This window comes from Bufo gargarizans, chromosome 2 (genome assembly GCF_014858855.1).
Source record: "Bufo gargarizans isolate SCDJY-AF-19 chromosome 2, ASM1485885v1, whole genome shotgun sequence".
Taxonomy (NCBI): domain Eukaryota; kingdom Metazoa; phylum Chordata; class Amphibia; order Anura; family Bufonidae; genus Bufo; species Bufo gargarizans.
Window position 1 is genome coordinate 715,680,313 of NC_058081.1, and position 27,965 is coordinate 715,708,277.

General features: G+C 46.9%; 1 protein-coding gene across 1 annotated transcript in view; it reads left to right on the forward strand.

Moving 5' to 3' along the window:
• Positions 1-27,965, forward strand: part of LOC122929123 (B-cell receptor CD22-like) — a 518,995-nt gene that overhangs the window by 135,439 nt on the left and 355,591 nt on the right. Inside the window, exon 3 of the mRNA XM_044282611.1 lies at positions 25,198-25,557. Within this exon, the coding sequence (XP_044138546.1) occupies positions 25,198-25,557 (360 nt within the window). The remainder of the gene's footprint in view (positions 1-25,197; positions 25,558-27,965) is intronic.

Sequence of the window (27,965 nt, forward strand, 5' to 3'; positions counted from 1 at the left end):
AAATGATCCCACATGTGGAGGTCCGCTAGGGCTTGACTGTCCAAGCACACTGGGCTGTCCTGTTCTGGGGCGGAACTCAAGAGCGCGAGTAGGCGGGATATAAAAGCTCTGCCCTGTGGGATGATGCGCATGGCGAAGTTCAACATGCCCAGAAGAGACTGAAGGTCCGCCTTAGTGACCACGGTCGTGACTGCGAACCTGTGAATGACTCCTCTAATCCTTGTTAACTTGTCCGCCGGCAATCTAGCTAGCATGCGCTGGGAGTCTAATTCGATGCCAAGAAAGGTGATGACTGTGGCCGGGCCTTCTACTTTCTTGGGGGACACCGGGACATCTAATTGGGAAAAGCACCTGAGTAACTTGCCCAGCCCTAGGGGGAGTGCCCCTGGCCTCTCAATCAGCAGGAAGTCATCCAGGTAGTGGATGACAAATTCACAGAGGACTACGTGTTCCAGGATCCAGTGGAGTGCCTGAGCCAACTGATCGAAGAGCCAGGGGCTACTCTTGGAACCGAAGGTGAGCTTAGTGGAGAAATAGTACAGGCCTTTCCACTTGATGCCGTGCCACTGCCAGAGGGCTGGCATGATGGGAAGCAACTTGAAGGCATCCGATATGTCGGCTTTGGACAGCCAGGACCCTGGGCCCGTCTTCATGATGATAGCGATAGCCTGGTCTATCGAGGCATATCTCATGCCCACTTCCTCCGAAGTAATGAGGGAGTTGAGGCTGGGGACCTGGGAGCCGTGTGGGGCCGACAAGTCGATGATGAGTCTCTCCTTCCCGCTGAACTTGCCTGTGACTACCCCCACGGGACTGACTCTCCAGCGTTGAAAAGGGGGCACACCAAAGGGACCGATTAAGAACCCCTTGCTCAACTCGGCTTCTATCAGTGCGTCTACCGAGGCGGGATTTCTTTCGGCTGACTGAAGGTTTTTGCACTCGTGTGTGGACTCTGGAGTCGTGATCAGTCCCGTGTGGAAACCCTCGTGAAATCCTGTCACCAGGAACTGAACAAACCCAGGGTTGTGGTGGCCTCGCAAGAATTCTTGTAGACGGCTGATATTGACCACACTCATGTAGCTTTTTACGGATTTTAATGAGCATGCTACTCGGGGGTGAGCCCTGAAACAATTGGTACAGATATGCAACAACCGGCACTGCCCAAAATTACAGGAGGCGTAATTAAAGTTGTTGCATATCTGTGCCCTTCCTAGCTGAATGATGGGCCGGCCCAGCTTGTCTACTGAGCTGGGGGGCCTGAAGACCTCAAGAGGACCAGCTGCCGAGCTGGAGGGGTAGGACGCCGTGCTGACGGCGGACTTGTCGCACCACTCAACCGAGTGGAAGATAGATTGACAGGCGGAACAGGAGGGAGCCTTCAGACCTGCAAAGTGTCTGCAGAAAAGCTCAGTGTCCAGGTTGGACCAGTCGGTGATGTGCTGAAACTGGGAGAGAGCCGCTGCCGCCTTAGCTGCAAATGAGCAGTGGTAGTCGTAGAACGCGGTTCCTCCGTACCTATGACCCAACTCTGTGACCTTGAAGAGATAATGGTCTAGTTCCTCCCTCCTGTCCGGCCTGGCAGTGCAAATGACATCCCTGAAAAGACTAAATGCCATGACGAATTCCGGGATGGACAATTTGCGGTTGAGCCGGTGGTCGCGGCTCCTTAGTACCACCGACACTTCTCCACAAGCTATAACCCTGTTATCAGAGAGGTCCCTGGATGCTATGAGTAGAGACGCAAGATTGACATCCCTACCCTCCAGGATGTCCTTCCTGATGTTGAGCGGGACATAGTGGGAGGGAGTCACGTTAGGGACGGACTGGGCAGAATGAATGTCTGTTGTGGCAGAGGTGGAGGCGACCGGAACCTCAAGGGAGGAAACTGGTGCGACTGTGCTGCGAGCCTCGATGGACTCCAACCTCGCCTGCATGGATGTGACGGCCGACGTCAGACTGTTTAGCATGACGTGTATCTGAGTCAGCGATGTCTGCATCGTAGTTGCAGGGGGATCATTGGCACTGGGTGCCAGGGAGTCTCTCCACAGCCGATATAGTTCTGCTTTCCTAGCGGTTGCCGGGAAAGGAACGCCCCGCTTTGTCAACTCCGCCATCAGCCTAGGAATTGTCCAATCACGTAGGGACAGTGTGCTGCCCCTCTCAGATGTCTGTGCTACGACCTCGTCCACCGATGCGTCGACAATGTCCGAAGCACGTGACATGGCGGCAACTGAGAACCCCTATGCACTGACTTCACGGAAGTGTAATGAAATGAAAATGACCTGTGCGTTAACAAGAAAAACATGAGACCCCAGCCTGAGGCCAACCACTTCCCATCCCCCGACGTGTACCTCACTACCTTGGTAGCCAAGGAAAGATCAATTGAGATCCCACCAACTTCTCTCAGACTAACCACTGTATAGAACCTGGAAAACAACAACGGAACAAATGCAAAAGAACCAGTCAATGCGTGAGGCTCAATACCAGGACGTGTTCGTGAGGGGTATGGTGACTGGTGGGGGAGGGTGTGTTTTTTTTTTTTTTTTTCTTTGATGATGGAAAAAACCCCTACCTATCTAGGCGGCACGGCGGCCCGTGCCAGACTTTAATGTGGGCGGGGAGCGAGCCGTTGCCTGCACCGCCGTGCTCCATGGTAACCGCGTGGGGAACGCGGAGTTCCCTGGTACCATGAACCACGTGGGGATGGATATTGGCAACGGCTGACAATCCCTGCAAACATGAGACGAGTGCCACGTGGAGAGCTGACGCATGTCCCTGACAGGGCGCTCAGTGCGGGGCCCTCTCTGTCCCTGGGTGGCGCTGTCCGCCGGCTGAGCGCTTCTGCCGCGTGGGGAGCAGCGCAGCCCTCAGGCATGAGGTCGGCCCAGGGGGGCCCCTGGCGACGAGGGCCCCATCTTGCCGAGGCTAAGCGTGCCGCGTGGGGGGCCTCACCGGTCCCTGATGGGGCGCCCAGTGCGGGGGTGCCCCCCTTACTCCACGGGGGGCCGCCTCCCGCCGGCTGGGCACCTCCACCGCGTGGGGAAACGGAGCTGCCCCCTTGCATAGGGGGGAGGCCTAATCAGACATGCCTCCCCCCTTCTGTGTGAGACGTGCCACGTGGGGGGCGCACCACTCCCTGATGGGGTGCCCAGTGCGGGGGTGCCCCCCTACTGGACAATGGGGCCGCCCCCGCCGGCTGGGCACCTCCACCGCGTGGGGAAACGGAGCTGCCCCCTGGCATAGGGGGGAGGCCTAATCAGACATGCCTCCCCCCTTCTGTGTGAGACGTGCCACGTGGGGGGCGCACCACTCCCTGATGGGGTGCCCAGTGCGGGGGTGCCCCCCTACTCCACGAGGGGCCGCCCCCCGCCGGCTGGGCATCCCCACCGCGTGGGGAGAAAAATGCGCCCCCTGGCAATTGGGGAAGTGTAGTGTCGCCGATCCACAGCTGTCTGCGTTGCCCACCAGGTGAGGGAGCGAGGCAGCGCAGGCTGTGTACCGGCCGAGAAGAGGGGGGCGGGAGCGGGCGGGGAGTTTGGCCCTCATGTGACCACTGGCTCCGCCCCCCGCCGGAGAGCGGTGCCGAGCACGAGCCGGGGCGGTGGAGGAGGGGGGTGCCGTAAGCGTGGCTCCATCCCCCCCCCCCCCAGAGGCTGACGAGGTGCCGCATGTAGAAACGGGCAGGAGGGGTGAACCAGACGCAGCGTATGGCGGCCCCTACATACCAAAGGGCCGACCACCGCACTCCTGCCTGCACTTACCCGATCCACCAACAGGACTGCCAGGTACGAGTGCACGCTTCCAAGGACTCTGCACTACGTACGTCTGTGGGAGGGCGCCGGCCGTTTAAGTAGGTGGCCAAGCCCCTCCCACAAATACAGGCCAATGAATCGGCCTTACACATGTCTGGGAGTATGCATGGCTGCTTTTTTGAGGGGTTGATACTGCATCTGTCTGCACTCCTGGCACAAGGGTTGCTGTGATCTATCTATATTACCCTAGTGTTACATATTCAGTCAACTCACACATGTTTTTTCTGTATGTATTGGTACTAATTGTTACTTGTGTGCACCACCAGCATACCCCGATGAACCCCACTTGTGGTATTGGAGGGAACTATGTTGAGCTAGTAAGTAGAGTTGAGCGAACACCTGGATGTTCGGGTTCGAGAAGTTCGGCCGAACTTCCCGGAAATGTTCGGGTTCGGGATCCGAACCCGACCCGAACTACGTCCCAAACCCGAACCCTATTGAAGTCAATGCGGACCCAAACTTTTCGGCACTAAAAAGGCTGTAAAACAGCCCAGGAAAGGGCTAGAGGGCTGCAAAAGGCAGCAAAATGTAGTTAAATCCCCTGCAAACAAATGTGGATAGGGAAATGAATAAAAATTAAAATAAAATAAAAATTAACCAATATCAATTGGAGAGAGGTCCGATAGCAGAGAATCTGGCTTCATGTCAGCAGAGAATCAGTCTTCATGTCACAGCAGAGAATCAGGCTTCACGTCACACAACACTGGTACAGTCCGTTGTCATATATATAGGCCCCGGCACTCAGGCAGAGGAGAGAGGTCCCATAACAGAGATTCAGGCTTCATGTCAGCAGAGAATCAGTCTTCATGTCATAGCAGAGAATCATGCTTCACGTCACCCAACACTGGAACAGTCCATTGTCAGATATTTAGGCCCCGGCACCCAGGCAGAGGAGAGAGGTCCCATAACAGAGATTCAGGCTTCATGTCAGCAGAGAATCAGTCTTCATGTCATAGCAGAGAATCATGCTTCACGTCACCCAACACTGGAACAGTCCATTGTCAGATATTTAGGCTCCGGCACCCAGGCAGAGGAGAGAGGTCCCATAACAGAGATTCAGGCTTCATGTCAGCAGAGAATCAGTCTTCATGTCATAGCAGAGAATCAGGCTTCACGTCACCCAACACTGGAACAGTCTATTGTCATATATTTAGGCCCCGGAACCCAGGCAGAGGAGAGAGGTCCCATAACAGAGATTCAGGCTTCATGTCAGCAGAGAATCAGTCTTCATGTCATAGCAGAGAATCATGCTTCACGTCACCCAACATTGGAACAGTCCATTGTCATATATTTAGGCCCCGGCACCCAGACAGAGGAGAGCGTTCCCATAACAGAGATTCAGGCTTCATGTCAGCAGAAAATCAGTCTTCATGTCATAGCAGAGAATCAGGCTTCACGTCACCCAACACTGGAACAGTCCATTGTCATATATTTAGGCCCCGGCACCCAGGCAGAGGAGAGACGTCCCATAACAGAGATTCATGCTTCATGTCAGCAGAGAATCAGTCTCCATGTCATAGCAGAGAATCAGGCTTCACGTCACACAACACTGGAACAGTCCATTGTCATATATTTAGGCCCCGGCACCCAGGCAGAGGAGAGAGGTCCCATAACAGAGATTCAGGCTTCATGTCAGCAGAGAATCAGTCTTCATGTCATAGCAGAGAATCAGACTTCACGTCACCCAACACTGGAACAGTCCATTGTCATATATTTAGGCCTCGGCACCCAGGCAGAGGAGAGAGGTCCCATAACAGAGATTCAGGCTTCATGTCAGCAGAGAATCAGTCTTTATGTTATAGCAGAGAATCAGGCATCACGTCACTCACCACTGGAACAGTCCATTGTCATATATTTAGGTCCCGGCACCCAGGCAGAGGAGAGAGGTCCCATAACAGAGATTCAGGCTTCATGTCAGCAGAGAATCAGTCTTCATGTCATAGCAGAGAATAAGGCTTCACGTCACCCAACACTGGAACAGTCCATTGTCATATATTTAGGCCCCGGCACCCAGACAGAGGAGAGGTTCATTCAACTTTGGGTTGCCCCGCAGGGAGTTGGTAAAAATTAGGTGAGGAACAGAGAAAAGATAAATAAACTCCTAATGGATACTGATAATGACAAGATAATAATGTTGATAGTAAGGCTGACTGCGCACAACTAATGGTATAAGAAAATAGATACATCACATGTGCTTGCCAATGAGATAAAAGCCGAAGATGTCACATGTGAGATGCCCCTATGCAGCCTGTCGACAAACAAATGCTCAATGCCATCAAAGGCCCTTTTGCAGGTTCTCAAAAGGGCCTGCGCGATCAAGTGGATGAGGTGAGTTACTATATTATTTTTTTTTAACCAACCCCTCAAGCAACATTTTAGTAAGCATTCTGTATTAAGAATGCTATTATTTTCCTTTATAACCATGTTATAAGGGAAAATAATACAGTAAATTGACTTTAATCAATTTACTAACATCATCTCCTAGCAACCATGCATGAAAATTGCATTGCATCCGCACATGCTTGCGGATGCTATGCAATTTTCATGCAGCCCCATTCATTTCTATGGGGCCTGCGCTGCGTGAAAAATGCAGAATATAGAACATGCTGCGATTTTCACGCAACGCACAAGTGATGCGTGAAAATCACCGCTCATGTGCACAGCCCCATTGAAGTGAATAGGTCCGGATTCAGTGCAGGTGCAATGCGTTCACCTCACGCATTGCACCCGCACAGAATTCTTGCCCGAGTGAAAGGGACCTTATAGAGCAGGTCATTCCAGATGCAGTGATACCAAATATGTCTATTTTTTATTCTATTTTTAACAATTTTTAAGATGACTAAATTGGGGAAAGGAGTGCTTTTTTAAAAACGTAATTTTTTATTTTTTTTATAAAAAGTTTTTTATTTTTAAAGTTTTTATTTTACACTTTGTGTCCCCCATAAGTCATACAAGACCTCTGGCGGACATTTAACATTTAACATCAGTTTTTGTTTTGCTTTTTTTTACTAATAATTTCTCCTGTAATTGAGGCTGACATAGTAGCTCCAGTTACAGGGGGAATACACCCCCAGAGAGGCTGTACAGTATTATACAGCGCCGTACAGCCTCAGTGCAGGGCTGATCGAGGTCTATGGAAGAGCCGGCAGCTCCTGTATTCTCCCAGCCGGAGGGTCACATGATTGCAGGGCTGAGACAGGTGGCACATAGCGCTTCCTCAGCAGTATACACAGCGCCTGTTTAGCACTGTGTATACAGCGATCTAGAAGGCAGTGACATGGAGGAACGGTCTCTTCCTTCTCTATGTGGTGCCTTGCTGTCACTAACAGTGGGCCCCTGCTCAGCAGCTGAACGATTAGCATGCAGCTGCCATCTCTGAATGGATGCTCTAAAATGTCCAATCAGCACACGGACATGTTTTGAGCACTGCGTGCCTCCTTTTTTTTTTCCTCTTTGACTGAACCAGAAGTGAACACATAAGTGGACTGGTGTCGAGGTTCCCCTCCCTTTTTGTTAGAAATGCTTAATAAAGTGGTATATGTGTGGAGGGAAGGGGTGAATTAGATAAGAAGTAGGAAGTGACACCAGTTTGATATGGCAAATAAGGGGGGAAGTAGGAAAGAGAAGGCCCCTTCCAAAACTGAGGCCTCTGTTTCCCCGGGGATGAAGAAACTTGATAAATCTAGACAGCAACTGATAACTAGTATGAACAGACAATCCTGTTCACCTAGGGGGGTGATACAGAAGGGAGAGCGGAACCCGGAGAGGGAGGGCTCTCTGACTCAGTATGAAGAGGATGAAGCACATGATATTGTTGGTGGGAAGCCGGAGGGGGCCTCCTCACTTGGGGAGAGAGGATCTGGAGTGGACACGCTCTTAGTAGATGACGGACAGCATGAAGGAGCGTATACTCCTAGTTATGCTCAGGTTATGTGCGGAGGTCTGCCAGGTTAGCAGCACGTGTATAGCCTTTTGTTTTTGTTTTGGAGTTGAGCTGTATCCGCCTCCCTTCAGGTGCACTGGGTGGGGTCGTTGGTATGAGTTTAAATTACGCCCACTCCCAGTGTACTGGGAGAGCCAGTGTCCGGTTATAGCTTCTGTCTTGCTCAGAAGAAGGAAGAAATGATTTGCTGTTCCTGCTCAGTACAAGATAAGTTGGTTTTGTTTTTCTTGTGGTTGTCTGTCTAGACTGTTAGAGAGACTCCTGCCCCCTCCAGGTCCTGAGGGAGCAGGCTGCCTCTTTACCCCTTTCACCATCTTTGGGATTTTAGGGAATCTTCAGCCTAGGCACGGGGGCACGTTATTCCCACCATTAGGGTCTGAACATGGGCATAGAAGTCAAGGGAGAGCTGGTAGGGATTTGTCAGGAGGTGACCTTTATCCCCAGTTTCTGGCCTAAACACTTGTTTGGTGTATTCTGTGTATCTTGTATCCTGTCCAGCGTGACATTATAACCCGCCAATACTTTGACTGCCATTTCTCAGCTGTTTTGAGATGGAGTCAATTGATGCGCTAGTTGATCGCATGCAGGGATTATCCCTAGAGGTTGCTGATCTGCGTAATTCTGTCACACGGTGTCAGAATGCTCTGGCATCAGGTGCAATAGGAGGAAGTCAAATTTATGGGGGGCCTAAAGTCGCTCTCCCTGATAGATTTGCAGGGGGTGTGGATGACTTTATCCGCTTTAAAGAGTCATGCAAGCTGTATTTTCGGCTGCGTCCATCTTCGTCTGGTGATGAGTCAGAGGGTAGGGATAATCATATCCCTGCTTAAAGGGTACGCGCAATCCTGGGCCTTTTCTCTGCATCTGGTTCTCTGGCCCTCCGGTCGGTGGAAGAATTTTTTAAAGCCTTGGGATTAATTTATGATGATCCAGATCGGGTCTCGATGGCGGAATCTAAATTGCGTAATTTATTACAAGGTGATCATACTGCAGAGGCTTACTGCGTTGAGTTTAGGAGATTGGCTACTGAGTCAGAGTGGAATGACCCTGCGTTACGCAGTCAGTTTTGTCAGGGGTTATCTGAGAGATTGAAAGATGCCCTTGCTTTTCATGAGTTCCTGGATACATTAGAGAATGCTATGTCTTTGGCAGTACGGTTAGATAGACGTATTAGAGAGAGGTGTAAGGTTCCCTCCGCGCAAGGGATCCCTTCTGTGAGTGGTTTTGTCTCACCTGCTCTCCAGGGTGATATGACATGTAACTCTGGGGTAGGGGAGGAACCCATGCAGCTGGGTCAGGTGTATATCCGTTCTGATAGTAGGAACTTTTGGAGGTTGCATAAACTATGTTATTACTGTGGGAAAAGTGGTCATTTTATTTTTGCTTGTCCTTTTGTTAAACCGCATGTTGATGAGAAAGAATCACAAAGAGGTTTACTTAAAGAAAAGAAAAAAACATCCCTGACTCTTGGTAGTGTGAATGGGGTGGTGGAGCAAGCAGGTATGCAAGCTCCCTGTAATACTCGTTTTCTCCTTCCAGCTTTGGTGGCGCTAGACTGAAGAAAATTTATTGTTGAAGTATTCATTGACTGTGGTGCTGGGGTAAACCTTATTGATTTTATTTTTATTCAAAATCTGGGTCTAAGTACTTGCACTTTAGAAAGAGAGATTCCGTTTTTTGCAATTGATTCTTCCCCTCTTTCTCAAAGGAGTCTCACTCATATTGCTCATGGTATTCAGTTAAGGGAGAGTGATTCACATGTTGAGATAATGTCTTGTTTTGTCATGAAGGACTTGCCCGCTCCTATAGTCTAAGGTTTACCGTGGTTGACAAAACATAACTATCACGATCGGCGTGACTATCACATACGTGACACAGAGGGAGGGAAAGAGGAAGGCCCTGCCCAAGTGAGAGGGAAGGTGGTGACCCCTGACTCACCTTGCGGCTGGCACCTGGCTGCCCTGACGTCCCTAGACGGGTTCCTCACCCGTACGCCGATCACGTGCCTAAAACCCTGGCTTTCCCTAAGATGAGCCCTAGATAGTGAACAGGGCGGTGGGAACACTAGTCCGCACCACTAGCTCTAAAGGAAAACACCAAGGGGAGGACAGACAATACAGACTAAACATATAATCCCAGGTGGGCGACAACAGGAGACAACAAAAAGCCCAACAGGGATCCGGAGGGAAGCACTCTGGAACAACAACCAGGATTCACAGCTCCAGTGGGTCAGTATAGATGTCCAGGCAGGAAGCTCTATAACTGGCAACTAGAGAAGTGTGAGAGGAGAATATAAGGAGGTTGGGAGTGGCAGACAAGAAACAGCTGAGGAGGAGAAGCTACGGATCCCTGAGTGAGACAAAAAGGATTGCAAGGCAAACACAGAAAACAATCACTAAGAAACAACGTGATCTTTAGACATAGAGCGCGCAGCCACCCGCTGCGACTTCCTGACCCCGGGTATAACGGAGTCAGACGTGGCTCTTGACACCCTCGTGACAGTACCCCCCCTTTCACGAGGGGCCTCCGGACACTCAGGACCAGGTCTCTCAGGATGAGAGGCATGGAAAGCCTGAATTAACCTGTTGGCGTTTACCTCTGACGCTGGAACCCACATTCTTTTCTCGGGACCGTAACCCCTCCAATGCACCAGATACTGAAGAGAGCGGCGGACCCGACGAGAATCAACAATTCTGGATATTTGAAACTCCAGATTACCATCCACAATAACAGGAGGAGGTGGCAGCGGTGATGGTTCTAGAGGTGGAACATACTTCTTGAGTAACGACTTATGGAAGACGTTATGGATCTTAAAAGTCTGAGGTAGCTCCAGGCGAAAAGCCACAGGGTTAATGACGGCTACTATTTTATAAGGACCAATGAACCTAGGACCCAGTTTCCAAGAGGGAACCTTCAACTTAATATTCCTAGTAGACAACCACACATAGTCATTCACTCCTAGGTCCGGACCTGGCGACCGTTTCTTATCGGCCATGCATTTATATTTACCACTCATATTTTTCAAGTTAGCTTGCACCTTCTGCCATACCGATGAAAGAGATGAAGAAAACCGTTCCTCTTCGGGAACCCCAGAAGACCCCCCCTCTTTGAAAGTACAAATTTGGGGATGAAAACCGTATGCACCAAGAAATGGTGACTTGCCAGTGGATTCCTGACAGCGATTATTTATGGCAAACTCGGCTAACGGTAAATATGATGACCACACCTCTTGGTTTTCAGACACAAAACACCTTAAATATGTTTCTAGGTTTTGGTTGGTACGCTCAGTCTGTCCATTCGACTGAGGATGGAAAGCTGAGGAAAAGGACAAGTGTACCCCCAAACGGGAACAAAAAGCTTTCCAAAACTTAGAAATAAACTGGGTTCCCCGATCCGAAACCACATCGGAAGGGACCCCGTGAAGCTTCACGATTTCACTGATAAACACCTGAGCAAGAGTCTTAGCATTAGGAAGTGCAGGTAGCGCAATAAAGTGTACCATTTTGCTAAACCTGTCTACTACTACCAAGATAACTGTTTTACCAGCAGACAAAGGTAAGTCAGTGATGAAATCCATTGACAGATGTGTCCATGGCCTATTGGGGATGAAAAGTGGCAATAAAGACCCTGCTGGACGTGTATGAGAGACTTTCGCGCGTGCACAAGTAGAACAAGTAGACACAAAATCCATTACATCCTGACGCAACCTTGGCCACCAAAAACGACGAGACAATAGCTCCAAGGTTGCTTTACTACCCGGGTGCCCAGCAAGTGCCGAATTATGATGTTCCTTTAATAGTTCAAGACGCAGGTTTAACGGTACAAACAATTTCTCTGAGGGGCAAGAGGCCGGGGCGTCCCCCTGGGCCTCTAACACCTTTCCCTCTAGAACAGAGTGTACAGCAGAGACAACCACTCCTCTTTGTAAAATAGGTACCGGATCACTAACATTACCCCCTCCAGGGAAACTACGAGATAATGCGTCTGCCTTGGTATTTTTTGCCCCAGGACGATAGGTGATTACAAAGTTAAATCTGGTAAAGAATAGCGACCACCTAGCTTGTCTAGGGGTGAGACGCTTAGCCGATTCTAGGTACAGAAGGTTTTTGTGATCCGTAATCACCGTGACGGGGTGGATTGCTCCCTCTAAGAAGTGACGCCACTCTTCAAACGCCAGTTTAATCGCCAACAGTTCCCTATTTCCAATATCATAGTTCTTTTCTGCTGTAGATAACTTTTTGGAAAAGAAAGCACAAGGACGCCATTTGCCAGGAGAAGGACCCTGAGACAATACAGCCCCCACTCCCACCTCTGACGCATCTACTTCAACAATAAAAGGCTGGGAGACATCAGGTTGAATTAGAACAGGTGCCGAGGTAAATCTCTCTTTTAGAGAGGAAAATGCAATTTTAGCGGTGTCAGACCATTTAGAAAAATCAGTCCCCTTCCTAGTCATGTCAGTAAGGGGTTTAACGATCACTGAATAATTTTTAATGAACTTTCTATAGAAATTTGCGAAACCCAAAAACCGTTGTAGAGCTTTAAGGTTCTCAGGAAGATCCCAATCTAAAATTGCCTGGACCTTCCTAGGATCCATACGGAAACCTGAAGCGGATAATAGATATCCCAGGAACTGTATCTCCTGAACGGCGAAGACACATTTTTCAATTTTCGCATATAATTTATTCGTCCGTAGGACCTGCAGTACTTGCCTGACATGTACTTCATGTGTTTTCAGATCAGCCGAATAAATTAAGATATCATCTAGGTATATGACTACAAACCTGCCGATGAGATGACTAAAAATATCATTAAATAAAGAAATGTTGGAAGACAGCAGGGGCATTGGTCAGACCGAAAGGCATGACTAAATTTTCATAATGCCCCTCAGGGGTGTTAAAAGCTGTCTTCCACTCATCCCCTTCCTTGATACGAATCAGATTGTAGGCCCCCCTAAGATCAAGTTTGGAGAACCACCTAGCACCCGCAATCTGATTAAAAAGGTCAGGAATGAGAGGAAGAGGGTATGGGTCTCGGATGGTTATCCGGTTTAGCTCACGGAAATCTAGGCAAGGACGCAGGCCCCCATCTTTCTTTTTAACAAAGAAAAACCCTGCAGCCACGGGTGAAGAAGAGGGTCTGATGTGTCCCTTAGCCAGACTCTCGGAGATATAATCTTTCATGGCTTGTCTCTCGGGACCCGAAAGATTATACAACCTGGACTTGGGTAATTTTGCACCGGGAATCAGGTTAACCGGGCAATCATAAGGACGATGAGGTGGTAGCTTCTGACAACCCTTTTCAGAAAAAACGTCCTCAAAGTCTGAAATAAATGTAGGTAGGGAAGCTATGGAGGCGATTAAGCAATTGTTATTTAAGCAATTCTCTCTGCAATGCTCACTCCACTCCAATATCTCCCTGGCCTGCCAATCCACCACTGGATTGTGCGCTACCAACCAGGGAAGACCCAATACCACAGGAGAGGGAAGGCCCTTCAGAACGTAACATGAAAGATACTCATTATGGTGGTCCCCTACCCGAAGGTGTAAGTTATGGACAATGTGAGTGAGGTTTCTCTGAGACAGAGGAGCAGAATCAATAGCGAATATGGGAATAGGTCTCTGCAGCGTACAGAGAGACAAACCCATAGTGCGGGCAAAATGGGCATCTATCAAATTTACCCCTGCTCCACTGTCTAGAAAAAAAGAAATAGACTCCGTCTTAACACCAAAAACAATAACCGCTGGCAACACAAATTGAGATGTTCGTATGGAGGAAACGTATACCCCCCGGCTGACATCCTCCGCACAGCCTGGGGTTAGTAGTTTTCCGACGGTCTTTTGTTTTTGAGAAAGGAGGGACAGACATTAATGAAATGACCCCTCCCCCCACAGAAAAAACAAGCCCCCCACCTACGGCGAACCTCAGGAGGACGGACCTGACGAGAAGTTCCTCCTAGCTGCATAGGCTCATCTAAGTCAGTACAGACTAACTGCTGCTTGGGAGAGGTTACCGATTGCTCAGGAATTTTCGATCTCTCCCTAAGACGTCTATCTATTCTAATAGAGAGGGACATAACAGCATCAAGGGAAAGGGGGGTCTCATACAGCGCCAGCGCATCCTTAACCCTTTCAGATAACCCAGAGCAGAACTGACTCCTGAGAGCCGGGTCGTTCCACTGAGTATCCGTAGTCCACCTACGGAACTCTGAGCAATATTCCTCTGCTGGCCCATCTCCCTGTAGGAGTCTCCGTAACTTCGACTCAGCCAGGGCGACTCGGTCAGGGTCATCATATATGAGACCCAAAGCCCCAAAAAATCCCTCCACTGACCGGAGAGCCTGGGAACCAGGGGGTAACGAGAACGCCCAGGATTGCGGGTCCCCCTGAAGCAGGGAAATAACAATCCCCACCCGCTGTTCTTCATTACCTGAGGAGTAAGGGCGCAGCTTAAAATATAATTTGCAGGCCTCACGGAACGTCACAAATTTGTCCCTTCCCCCAGAAAATCTGTCAGGAAGAACAACCTTGGGTTCTGTAACAACCTGGTTACCCATAGCAACCGCTGGGCTTGCGGTCTGCTGCATTTGCTGCTGTTGTTGGAGGACAGACGCCTTCAATCCTGCCACCTCCAAAGACAGGCCTTGAAGCTGTTTTGCCAAAGCAGCAATAGGATCCATATTGGATTCTAAGTAGAGAGAAAAAAAAAATATAATTTTTTTTAATTTTTTTTATAATTTTTTTTTTCTCAAAAAATAAGGGCCATTTATAATATCACGATCGGCGTGACTATCACATACGTGACACAGAGGGAGGGAAAGAGGAAGGCCCTGCCCAAGTGAGAGAGAAGGTGGTGACCCCTGACTCACCTTGCGGCTGGCACCTGGCTGCCCTGACGTCCCTAGACGGGTTCCTCACCCGTACGCCGATCACGTGCCTAAAACCCTGGCTTTCCCTAAGATGAGCCCTAGATAGTGAACAGGGCGGTGGGAACACTAGTCCGCACCACTAGCTCTAAAGGAAAACACCAAGGGGAGGACAGACAATACAGACTAAACATATAATCCCAGGTGGGCGACAACAGGAGACAACAAAAAGCCCAACAGGGATCCGGAGGGAAGCACTCTGGAACAACAACCAGGATTCACAGCTCCAGTGGGTCAGTATAGATGTCCAGGCAGGAAGCTCTATAACTGGCAACTAGAGAAGTGTGAGAGGAGAATATAAGGAGGTTGGGAGTGGCAGACAAGAAACAACTGAGGAGGAGAAGCTACGGATCCCTGAGTGAGACAAAAAGGATTGCAAGGCAAACACAGAAAACAATCACTAAGAAACAACGTGATCTTTAGACATAGAGCGCGCAGCCACCCGCTGCGACTTCCTGACCCCGGGTATAACGGAGTCAGACGTGGCTCTTGACACCCTCGTGACAATAACCCAATTATAGATTGGCAAGCAAGACAGATCACTGGTTGGAGTGAATTTTGTTCGGACAATTGTCTTGGCACATCTACCTCTGGTGTGTCTACTACGGCTTTACCTCAGTATCTCTCAGATTTTGTGGATGTCTTTTCGGAGGGGGGGGCTCAGGAATTGCCCCCTCATCGTGACCATGATTGTCCAGTTAATCTCATCCCAGGGGCTTAGTTGCCAAAGTCTCGGCTTTACAATCTTTCTCAACCTGATAGAGAGGTCATGCGGAAGTATATTGCCGAGAGTTTGGCAAAAGGTCATCATATTAGGCCATCTAAGTCTCCGGTTACAGTTTATTCTTTGTAAAGAAAAAGGATGGATTGCTGAGACCATGTTTGGATTTCCGGGAATTAAACTGTATTACGGTCCGTGATCCATATCCCCCTTCGTTTGATCTCCGATCTTTTTGATCAAATTGTTGGAGCCAAGGTGTTCTCCAAGTTGGATTTAAGAGGGGCCTACAATCTGATCAGAATCAAGGAAGGGGATGAGTGGAAGACGGCCTTCAACATGCACGAGGGTCATTTAGAGAATCTGGTTATGCCTTTTGGGTTAACTAACGCGCCAGCGGTATTTCAGCGATTCGTCAATGACATTTTCCATCATTTTGTGGGGAGGTTCGTGGTAGTTTACTTGGATGACATTCTAATTTACTCTCCTGATCTGAAGACCCATCAGGATCACGTGAGACAGATTTTGTCGATCCTTTCGGAGAATAAATTATATGCCAAACTGGAGAAATGTGTGTTTTCTGTGGAGAAGCTTCCGTTTCTGGGATATCTGCTTTCTGACTCTGGTTTTCGTATGGACCCTGAAAAGGTCCAGGCGGTTCTGGAATGGGACCGACCAGAGAATCAGAAAGCTTTGATGCGGTTTTTGGGGTTTACTAATTATTATAGAAAATGTATCTTAAACTATTCTATCATTGTAAAACCTCTGACCGATATGAATAAGAAGGGCGTCGATGTCTCTGTCTGGTCGGATGAGGCATTGCAGGCGTTTTCGGCTTTTAAGGAATGTTTTGTGTCTGCTCCCATTCTGGTGCAGCCCGATGTGTCTCGGAGCAGTGCTGTAGCAGGGTTAATCACCTGGCAAATGGGTTCCGTGTGCTTTTTTTTCCAAGAAGCTCTCAGTCGCCGAGAGGAATTATGATGTAGGAGATAGGGAATTGCTGGCCATCAAATTGGCCTTTGAGGAATGGCATCACTGGTTGGAGGGGGCATCTCATCCTGTTACGGTATATACTGATCATAAGAATTTGGCTTACCTGCAATCTGCCAAGTGTCTGAATCCTAGACAGGCTAGATGGTCACTGTTCTTTACCAGGTTCATTTTTGTGGTTACTTTTCGCCCGGGGATTAAAAACGTCAAGGCAGATGCGTTGTCTCGCAGTTTTCCTGGGGGATGTGATTGAGAGAATCCTGCTCCGATTTTGGCTGATGGGGTGGTGGTCTCCGCTCTGTACCCCAAATTGGAGATAGAGGTGTTGGGAGCCCAGGAGGGGGCTCCTGGTTCTTGTCCCCCAGGGAGGTTGTTTGTTCCTGATGGACTGCGATACAAGGTATTCAAGGAACATCATGATACTGTCCTTGCTGGACATCCTGATGGTAAGTCCACCTTTGATCTTGTGTCCCGGAGGTTCTGGTGGCCCGGGTTACGTAAGAGTGTTGAGGATTACGTAGCAGCTTGTGAAACCTGTGCACGGTCAAAGGTTGCTCACACTTGACCTTCTGGTTCACTTCTTCCTTTGTCTATTCCGTCTCGTCCTTGGACGCACTTGTCTATGGACTTTATTACGGATCTGCCGAGTTCCTCCGGGAAAACAGTAATTTTGGTGGTTGTTGACCGTTTTAGTAAAATGGCTCACTTTGTATCGTTAGCTAGTCTGCCCAATGCCAAGACTCTTGCTCAGATTTTTGTTGATAATATCATGAAATTACATGGCATTCCTTCGGATGTGGTTTCTGATAGGGGTACGCAGTTTGTCTCCAGGTTTTGAAGGGCGTTCTGCTCTTGGCTTGGCATTCAACTTTCGTTCTCTTCGGCTTTTCATCCGCAGTCGAATGGGCAGACAGAGCGTACTAATCAAAACCTGTAGACCTACTTGAGGTGCTTTGTGGCTGAGAATCAGGAGGACTGGTCCTCATTCTAATCCCTAGCAGAGTTTGCTTTGAATAACCGTAGACAGGAGTACACGGGTAAGTTGCCATTTTTTGGTGCATACGGTTTTCATCCTCAGTTTGGTACCTTTTCTGGGACTAGTTCCTCTAGGATGCCAGAGGAGGAGAGATTTTCTTCTGCTTTGTCTACTATCTGGCGGAGGATCCAAGTGAATTTGGAGAAGATGGGTGAGAGGTATAAGCGAATGGCTGACAAGAGACGTATGACTGGTCCGGACCTGTGTGTGGGTGATCTGGTGTGGTTATCTACTAAAAATATTAAACTGAAAGTATCATCTTGGAAACTGGGTCCAAGATTTGCTGGACCTTACAAAATAGCTTTGGTGGTCAATCCATTAGCGTTTCGTCTGGATCTTCCGCAGACTTGGAGGATCCATGATGTGTTCCACAAGTCTTTACTGAAGAAATATGTGAAACCAGTGGAACCATCGCCATTGCCTCCTTCCCCTGTTCTGGTTGATGAAAATTTAGAGTTCGAGATCTCTAGGGTTCTCGACTCAAGAATTCTTCGGGGTTCCCTTTAGTATCTGGTACACTGGAGGGGATACTGCCCTGACGAGAGGATGTGGGTTCCGGCTGTGGATGTTAGTGCCAGCCGACTGGTGAGGGCTTTTCACAGATCCCACCCGGATAAAGTTGGGCTGGGGTGTCCGGAGGTCACCCGTAGAAGGGGGGGTACTGTCATGCCCTGCTCAGGTTATGTGTGGAGGTCTGCCAGGTTAGCAGCATGTGTATAGCCTTATATTTTTTTTTTGAGCTGTATCCGCCTCCCTTCGGGTGCACTAGGTGGGGTCGTTGGTATGAGTTTAAATTACGCCCACTCCCAGTGTCCTGTGCGGGTTATACCTTCTGTCTTGCTCAGAGGAAGGAAGGAAGGATTTGCTGTTCCTGCTCAGTACAAGAAAAGTTGATTTTGTTTTTCTTGTGGTTGTCTGTCTAGGCTGTTAGAGAGACGCCTGCCCCCTCCAGCTCCTGAGAGAGCAGGCTGCCTCTTTCCCCCTTTCACCATCTTTGGGATTTTAGGGAATCTTCAGCCTAGGCACAGGGACATGTTATTCCCACCATTAGGGTCTGAACGTGGGCATAGAAGTCTAGGGAGAGCTGGTAGGGATTTGTCAGGAGGTGACCTTTATCCCCAGCTTCTGGCCTAGACACTTGTTTGGTGGTATTCTGTGTATCTTGTATCCTGTCCACCGTGACTGTAATGCATCCATCATGGACCTCTCTCACCAAGTGGGGAATGTCAGAGAGTCGGTTAGTCTGCTTAGGGCAGACTTGCATAAATGTAAGGATAGACTGAAAGAGGCCGAAAAAAGCATTCACGATAAGGATAAGTTACAAATGGAGAATAGGGACATTAGAAATAAATTTTAGATGTGTGGGCTTTCCGGAGGGAGTGGAGGGAGGGGATGTTTGTACATTTGTCCAGAATTGGTTTATAGAGCAATTCGGACAGGAGGTCTCAACATTAAAGGACTTTGTGTAGAGAGTGCACAGAGTCCCCTCCAAGCCGCCTTTTCCGGGTACAAGACCTAGAGCAATTCTAGTCAAGTTGTTGTCGGCTAAGGATAGAGATGAAATTTTACGAAGAGCCAGGAAGAAGGGAAAGCTAGATTGCAATGGGGCTACATTTATGTTATTTCCAGACTATGCTAAGGAAACTATGCAAGAGAGAACCCGTTTTTTAGAGATTAAAAAAGAATTGCGTAGAAAGAATGTGAGTTACTCAATGATGTTCCCGGCTAGGTTACGAGTTCAATGGCAGGACAAAGTCTGTTTTTTTGATTCTCCGGAAGATAGCAAAGCATGGACCGAGGATAAATTATCTAATTAAACGGATAGGATTGGGGATGAGGGGGGGTTAACGCTATGGAAGAGAGTCAGGGTCAAAGGTGTGGGGTTGTATTTTTTTCTTTGTTTTTTTTTCTCTTCTCTCTCTCTCTCTCTTGCTCCCTCCCTCCCTCTCCTCTCTCATATCCATGCCCTCTTGAATATTATGCCATATTTGATAAACACTGGATTGATAAAATATGCAAATCGTCTCATTAAATGTTAGAGGACTAGGTATGGGGGTCAGACGAATGGCAATATTTAATGTTATAAAAAAAAAATTCCCCGCTATTTGTCTTCAAGAGACGCAATTGACCAAAGATACTGTAACCACCATGGATAGGCCGTGGATACAGCATGCATTTAATGCTTTATACTCATCCTATTCCAGGATGCATATCCTGATACATAAGGCTATTAAAATTAAAATAAATGGTGCAGTTGTTGATAGTGAAGGTAGATACCTGTTGCTTGATTGTTTATTAGAAAAATAAACCCTGGATTATCGCCAACATTTATATCCCTCCTCCTTTTAAAATGGAAGTATTAATTAAGGTTTATGATTTTGCTACAAACAGAAGTAATAGAGCACTATTAGTAATTGGGGACTATAATATGGTGATGGACGAAACTCTAGATAGATGTAGGATTGGCAATAAAAAAATCGGGCACTATAAAATCTGCACTGAAAAATATCACAGAGGAGTTTAAGTGGTTGGACATTTGGCGATTACAGAATCCTAGAAAAAGGAGATTCTCTTGCTACTCTAAATCACATAAAGTTATGTCTAGGATTGATATGGCCCTTAGTAATAACTTAGGAGCACATTTCATTGATAAGATCAACTATACACACAAAGCAGTATCTGATCATTGCCCACTTTTTGTCTGTATTAAGGGAGATACACGGGCAAGAGAAGGTCAGTTTAAAATTCAGATAGATAGTTCAATTACGCAGGATAGGTATGAAAAGATTTGCACTGAAATACTGGAATATTTCGACAAAAATATGGGCACAGTGGACACAAGGATGGTATGGGATGCAGGGAAAGCATACATGTGGGGAATTTTCTTGAAACATAACACAATGGTGAAGAAAACATCAGAAAAAAGAATAGTGGATCTAGCACGGGTGGTTAAAGATAGTGAGAAAGAATATGTGGAGTATCCCACCGAAATTAATTTACAAAGGTGGGAGGAAAACTTGACTAACTATAATAATGAACTATATCTGTTCGTAGAACACCAAAAATCTAACTACGTTAAAATTACTAGGGACATATACCAGGGAAATTGCTTGCATCATTAATAAAAACAGAGAACTAATAATTATATTTCTCATTTGGAGAATGACAAGGGACAGGTAGTCTCGGAACAAGAGGATATAATGCAGCTCTTTAGAGAATATTTTGCGGATATATATTCGAATAAAGGAAATGGAAATATAGTGGATATAAACAGGTTCTTGGGGAATATATCACTGAAACAGTTGTCAGAGTCACAGAGAGTACTGTTGGAAGCAGGTATCTCCTTGGAGGAAATTAACAAGGCCCTTAGTTCCACACCGAAGAACAAGTCTCCAGGCTTAGATGGAATAACTTTCGAGGTCTATAAAACTTTTAGTGGGGTGCTGTCCCACAGGCTCCTGGAAATGTGGGAGGTTTCGGGGGAGTGTGGGACACTACCCGGGAGGTGCTGATAACGTTCATCCTGAAAACAGAGAAAAGTCCAAAGAAACTTGACTCGTATCATCTGATATTCCTAATAAATACTGATAATAAACTCTTGGCGAAGATTCTAGCTAGTAGATTAAAAGAGGTGATATCTATGGTAATTCATGGTGATCAAATAGGCTTTATGCCAGATAAATCTATATGAGAAAATATCAGACGATGCTATATAAATATGCAAATAAAAGGTGCCAATACCGGTCAACGACTAGTGGTGTCACTGGATGCGAGTAAGGCTTTTGACACAGTAGAGTGGCCCTTTATGGTAGCCACTCTAAGGAAAATGGGCTTTGTGAATAACTTTATATCTTGGGTTGAGCTTCTGTATACAGACATAACAGCAAGAATTTCAATTAATGGAGAGATATTGGACCAATTACCATCAAGAGGGGGGTACGACAGGGGTGTCCATTATCCCCGCTTCTTTTTGCTATTGTAGTGGAACCTCTCGCCGCTCAGATAAGACAGGATAAGAATATAGTGGGTTTCAAATTTGGTTAGCACCAGGAAAAAAAATCTTTGTATGCGGACGATCTGATGCTGTTTGTAGGGTCCCATGACTCCCTGCTTCGATCAATTGCGACATTCGAGAGTTACGGGAAGCTGGCTGGTCTGTCCATAAATTGGAATGAATCAGCCTGTATACCGTTAGATCCAATCGGGAACTTTATCCCTGGTTGCCTGAAGATTATAAAAGAGGGAGAGAATTCCGTCTCCCTCCCGACTGCCTTTGAACGCCTTTGTAGGGAAGGGGTACACGCGAAGGGTTTGATTTCTGGAATCTATTCCATGTTACTGTGCCCCTTTCCTGATCGGGTCCAACGGCACTCCTACATGGTTCGGTGGGAGGAATACCTGGGGATGACTCTGCCGGACACACTGTGGCGCCTTGTATGGAGGAGGGCAGCGAAATCCTCAATGGCGGTACTACACCAGGAAAACCAGTATAAAATTTTGATGCATTGGTACCACACTCCTGACCTCCTTCATAGAATGAATCCGGTAGTTCTGAGTGTATGCTGGAGGTGTGGGTTACATAGGGGTACACTGCCTCATATCTATTAGGACTGTCCCAAGATACGCCCCTACTGGACTGGAGTGGGCACCCTTCTAAGTGATATTTTTGCGGTGGAGATCCAGCCTGACCCTATGTCCTTCCTGCTCAATGTGGTACCTCGTCAAGTTAAAAAACACCCACTTAAGTTGCTACTAATGATACTTACAGCAGCCCGTTGTCTAATCTCTCGATGTTGGAAAAGTTCCGAACCGCCCAGGGTTTCTGATTTGTACGCTAGGGTGACGGAAGTCCGAACCCTGGAATACTCTACGGCTATGTTTCAGGACAAAATTGCTCTCTTCAATGCCATATGGGATCCCTGGGACGTTTACTGGGCTACGAGACATCCTTAGAGAGCTGCTGAGATTAGGATATCTTCCCCCCCCCCCCTCTTTTGTGTCTTTGTTCTTGTCGTTACCCTTGTCCTGTTGTTATTCAGTGGTCCTATAATGGACTAATTAAAGATAGACGCAGTATTTTTTTTCATCTGTGCACTTTATTGTCATATTAATGATTGACATTCCTCTTTAAGTTGTGGAATATTACTGAATGTTATTACTGCCTAGGTTACTGTGAATTTGGTGCTTCGTATGTTATGCCTCATGTCTTGTACTAATGTGCATAGATCTGTTGTGGATATGCTTTGTCATTTCTTCACTCTTTAATAAATATACAATTATAAAAAAAAAAAAGAGGGAGAGAATTTGCAGTATTTGGGAATACAGTTATCATCTAACCCTCAAGACGACATCAAATTTAATCTAGTTCCCACCTGTCTATGTCTGGTAGAATTTCGCTGATTCGGATGTGTCTACTCCCAATGATAAACCATATTTTTAGTATTGCTGGGGAAAAGAATAGCTACCTCACGTCCTTCACCAGTCAAGGTAATTTAAAAAATGATTAATGGTAGGAGGAGAATATCAAATATGTATAATATCTTGTAAAAAAAAAAATGAGAGAAAAACATGGTGTGAAGATTAATATGGGAAAATGGAATGGGAGAGTGGAACAGATAAATTCCGAAGAGTGGAGCAAAATATTTCAAGTAGCAAACAAGACCTCTCAGCACCCAGCACATAGGCTTATTCAATTCTTTGTCGTGCATCGTATATATTACTCCCCTGCCAAACCTATGAAATTATAAGAACAAGGTATTTAGATGTTTAAAATGTGGGGAGATTGGAGATGTGCATCTACTGTGGGAGTGCCATTCTATCTAAAATTTTTGGGGCCCAAATTCCAATGAGTACCTTTTAGGAGGGCATTTTTAGATATTTGAATTCCAGACTTCTTCTCACGCTTTAGGTCCCCTAAAATGCCAGGGCAGTATAAATACCCCACAAGTGACCCCATTTTGGAAAGAAGACACCCCAAGGTATTTTGTGATGGGCATAGTGAGTTCATGGAAGTTTAAATTTTTTGTCACAAGTTAGTGGAATATGAGACTTTGGAAATTATTAAAGAAAATTATTTAAGTATTGCAAGCTTGTAGTTTTACACTGACAAATGCTGCAAAGGCACCAGATGTAGGGTATTGGCAAAAATGGGTGTTTTTTTAAACCCAGATTATTATTGCAGCTATTTCAAGCTTGGATTTGAATGTCACAAATGCACATATGCTATGGCGGTGCACTAAGCTTCCATAAAGTGGTTGCCGCTGCCCACCTAACTAATAGACGGATAAAAGTTATTTTTCTGTGTCACTGAGCTCAGGGCAGTTTAAAAGGATTGTGCACTGCACCCACACAACTAAATGTATGTAGATCGCTGAGTTAACAAGCACTTCTGATTAAAGATTCTTCCCTATTCTCTTCCTCACAGCAGCAGCATCCTCTTCCTACATCCTCTTCCTACACTAGTAACAGCAGAGTGATGTGCAGCACTATGTGACTTCAGCTTATATAGAGCCTGGGTCACATGCTGCACTGGTCAATCACAGCCATGCCATTAGTAGGCATGGCTGTGATGGCTTCTAAGGGCACAGAGTTAAACGCTTGTTGATTGGCTGCAGCCTTTAAAAAAGCGCCATTAACTCGCCGAACCCAGAACCCGAACCTTTACTGAAAAGTTTGGGTTCTGGTCCGGGGTCCAAAAATCGTAAAGTTTGGTACGAACCTAGTTAGGACAATCAGAAAACTTTTTGTCGCCCTAATGATATTAATCTAGGTGCGCAGGTCCAGCCAAGCAATCCAACAGATGGAAAATAACTTTGAGGTTTACTGGTTCTCAGTCAGATAAGAGCTGGTTTGGAATATCTCACAGTGCACAAGGCTGCCATTGTAAGGTATGCTGCCTGTCATCTGTCTCATGGATAGATTGATTGCTTGTAAATATGTGGCTTTTGGCATACAGCCTTTGTGTGGTTGTCTATTGTACGTCGTACATAATAGGAGTCTAAGACGCATCCAGCTATCCTCTTAATGCTGTTGCCAAACAATTCTGATGGGGTTTCCATAAATTTCTAACCTTTTTTTTATGAACCAGACACTCTCTCTTCTTTTCCGAGCAGCGGGTGCCTGGGGTTCTCCCATTGACTTCCATTGTATTAAATTGTATTCGAGCCCCCAAATTATTCAGCCGGGTAGTCGGATCTGCTGAGCACAGCGATGCTCGAGCCGAACAGCAGTTTGGCCGAGCATGCTCGCTCATCACTAGATATAACGGAATATGAATAAAAAATGACATGGGGCCTGATTTATCATACCATCACTCCAGAATTCTGTGTTCAAAAAGTTACAAAATGTGGCTTTTGCTACTTTTATGGCTAAATTGTACACGTTTATGTACATACTGTATATTTATTCATTATTTTGTTGATAAGTAAAAAAAATGGGGATAAATATAATGACAGTAACATCACTTTGTGGCTAGGATACAAATGGTGATGTTGTACAGGATAGGATATCTGAGTTTACTATAAGGTTCCTACTGCCCCATTCTGCCTTTGTCTTACTGGGATGCACTGGTGTTAATTACTTTTTGTATCTCTTTCACATTCTAAATATGACAGTTCCTAAATTTAGTCACCAAGAAATCTAATACAGAATGAATGCCGTGAAGCAGATGTATCTTCTCCTCATCTGTCAAGGTAAGTAGTCTCACAATTACATAATAATCCGATATAATGAGATTCTGTGACTCCAGCCTCTTGTCCTGCTGATTGTTTCCAGGCTTCTATCTGGGTTTTGTGTGTCAGGAGTGGACGTTCCCTTCTACAATCACTGCTCTGATCGGCTCCTGTGTGGAGATTCCTTGTACATATCATCCTGCCAATACCTCAGGGACGTCCCGCACTGTGTGGTACTTATATAAGTATATACAGAGAGATCCAGAGATCCTAAACATCAGGGACTCATCTTCAGTAATGGCAGAATACAGAGACCGGACCTCACTGGTACCAGGAGAGAACAGCTGCACCCTGAGGATAGACCCTGTGAGAGGAGAAGATGGTGGTAATTATTATTATCCAGGAGACAGAAATACAGATGCATTCAGGACACAATCTGTAAGAGTTCAACTCCATGTCACAGGTGAATATATAAAATAACTAATACCAGGAACTGCTATAAATTTCCTCACGTGTGTTGTATCATTGCATTCACTGGTCACATAGTCATTTCTATTGGATATATGTATTCATGTATGTAGTGAGATGGTAACAAAGGATAGATAGATAGATAGATTTATCAAACTGGTGTATAAGAAAACTTTCTTAGTTGCCCATAGCAACTAATCAGATCAATCCTCAGTTCTGAAAAAGAAAAGGGGATGTGATCGGTTGCTATGGGCAACTGAGCAACTTTTTTTTTTTATCTATAGAAGCTCCTCAAATAATGTCCCTTCCAAAACAATGCACCTAACTTCACGGGCCAAAACCCTCTTTCCTCCGTGTTGGCTGCAAAAAGATCTTCCTGCTCTTGTGAAATGGAAAGATACAGTGAGCCAAATTTACTGTATATAGTTGGAAGGTCGGGAAGCACAAAACATTCATGAAAATATGACAACCATGGGCCGAGTATATGGGATATTCCTGCCACAACACCACATGATTGAGTATGACTATGCTGCAGTTGCTAATTACTGGATCATAATTTGAATTAATATAGATTACCTGGAATGTGCTCCACTGTACGTCAGTGGGTACTGACACCAAGCCAGGGGCGTAGCTGGAATTGACTGGGCTCCACAGCAAATTTTTGTATGATGCCCCCCCGCCACAGACACACTTTTTGCAACCTCCCTGTCATGGCGGTGTCAGTCTTGTTGCTGTGCGCTGTGACACGTTTGCCATGCATGCTGTTGCCACGGGCAATGTGTTGCTTGTGCACTGCCCCTTATATCATGGTTCCTCCCTGTCTGGTGCTGGAGGGGTTAACTACATGGCTGGGTGGGGCCACGAGGTTTATATTGCCTGGGGCCTGTTGGCTGGGGTGAGTTGTCCTCCAGCCTTGGTGTGTGCTGGAGCTTGCTCCTGTCTGGCTTCTTCCATCTGCCCAGTGCTTGAGGGCCACCTTGTGGAACATAAAGGTCTTTAGCATGTCTATCCTATGTTATCCCGGTGTCTCCTTCCCTTCACTACCCTACGCTATGTGTGGTGTCATTTGTATAAGTAGGTGTTATGTCTGGTTGTTGTTACATGTCTGGTGGTGTTTGTTGTCCAGCATGTTTGCTAGACTTTCCCCTATCTGTGTGTTCTCCTGAAGGGGGTGTTAGGGTTCCTTGGAGGGGGGACTACAAATCTGTATGCAGTTCTGCTTGGGACCACCATGTGTCCTGTTTGCATGGGGGTCAAGGTAGTAACTGGTGTGCTGAATACCTGGGTGTGGTTGTTTGTACTGTGTCCTATATGGTGTGTGGGCATCAGTACTGATGCATGGTTTCCAGTCGGTGTGTTGTTCAGTGTGCTTACCTGCCGATACAGTTTCTGTATGCGGTCTCCAGTTTTTGCTTGCAGTTAGGCCGGTGGAGATTCCTGTTCATCCATGTCTGGCATGAACAGGTCCTCTTAGCTCTTTCTCCATTTGAGGGATTATCAGGCTGACTCAGGGTCCTAGGTTCCTGGATATGAGTCGTCCTAACAACCAGGGCTGCTCATGCAGGTAGAAGTTAGGGTGAGGGTAAGGAAATCAATAGGAGATGACCTGCTCCCTTATCCCAGCCTCAGGCCTAGTTGCTTTTCCACTGGGTACGCATTGTACGGTCGGGAGTTTCCTCCACTCCCCACTGTGATAGTATGTTCCACAAGGTGGCCCTCAAGCACTGGGCAGATGGAAGAAGCCGGACAGGAGCAAGCTCCAGCTCACACCAAGGCTGGATGACAACTGACCTCAGACACATACTCAGGACACACCTAGATCCACACCGGCCAGATAATTAACCCCTCCAGCACCAGACAGGGAAGGGAACCAGAAATATAACGGGCTGAGCACACACATGTTGACAAAACGACACGTTGCCCCAGCATGCAGTGAACGTGTCACGGCGAACAACACAGAGACCGCGACACTCCCCATCCCATGTAAACTCCACTCCTGTAGCTATTTTATACTTGTTTTAAATTAAATCTATGTACTGTATTTTTTATCATGCTTTTTGACGAGGAGCACATGACCACTGCAGCCAATGACTCGCCGCTGCCTCTGCCCAATCTTTCCTCTGCCAGCCTCCTGTACTGTAGCATGCATGCTGTGAAAAATGGAAATGTGAACAAGACCCAAGATCTCATGCCCTATCTACAAGATAGAGGATAAGGACTTCCGGTTCCAGCGCTTGAATGCACGACACAAATTGAGGAAGCTCCTCAACACGGCTTCACAAAACCCAGCTCCGCTCACCTTTAACCATCGATGAGGGGGCTCCCCTGGTGGGAATTGGTCCCCTGCAACACCTGGCACCACGGTTCATAGACCGGTACATTCTGCGGAGCGGAAGACGGAAA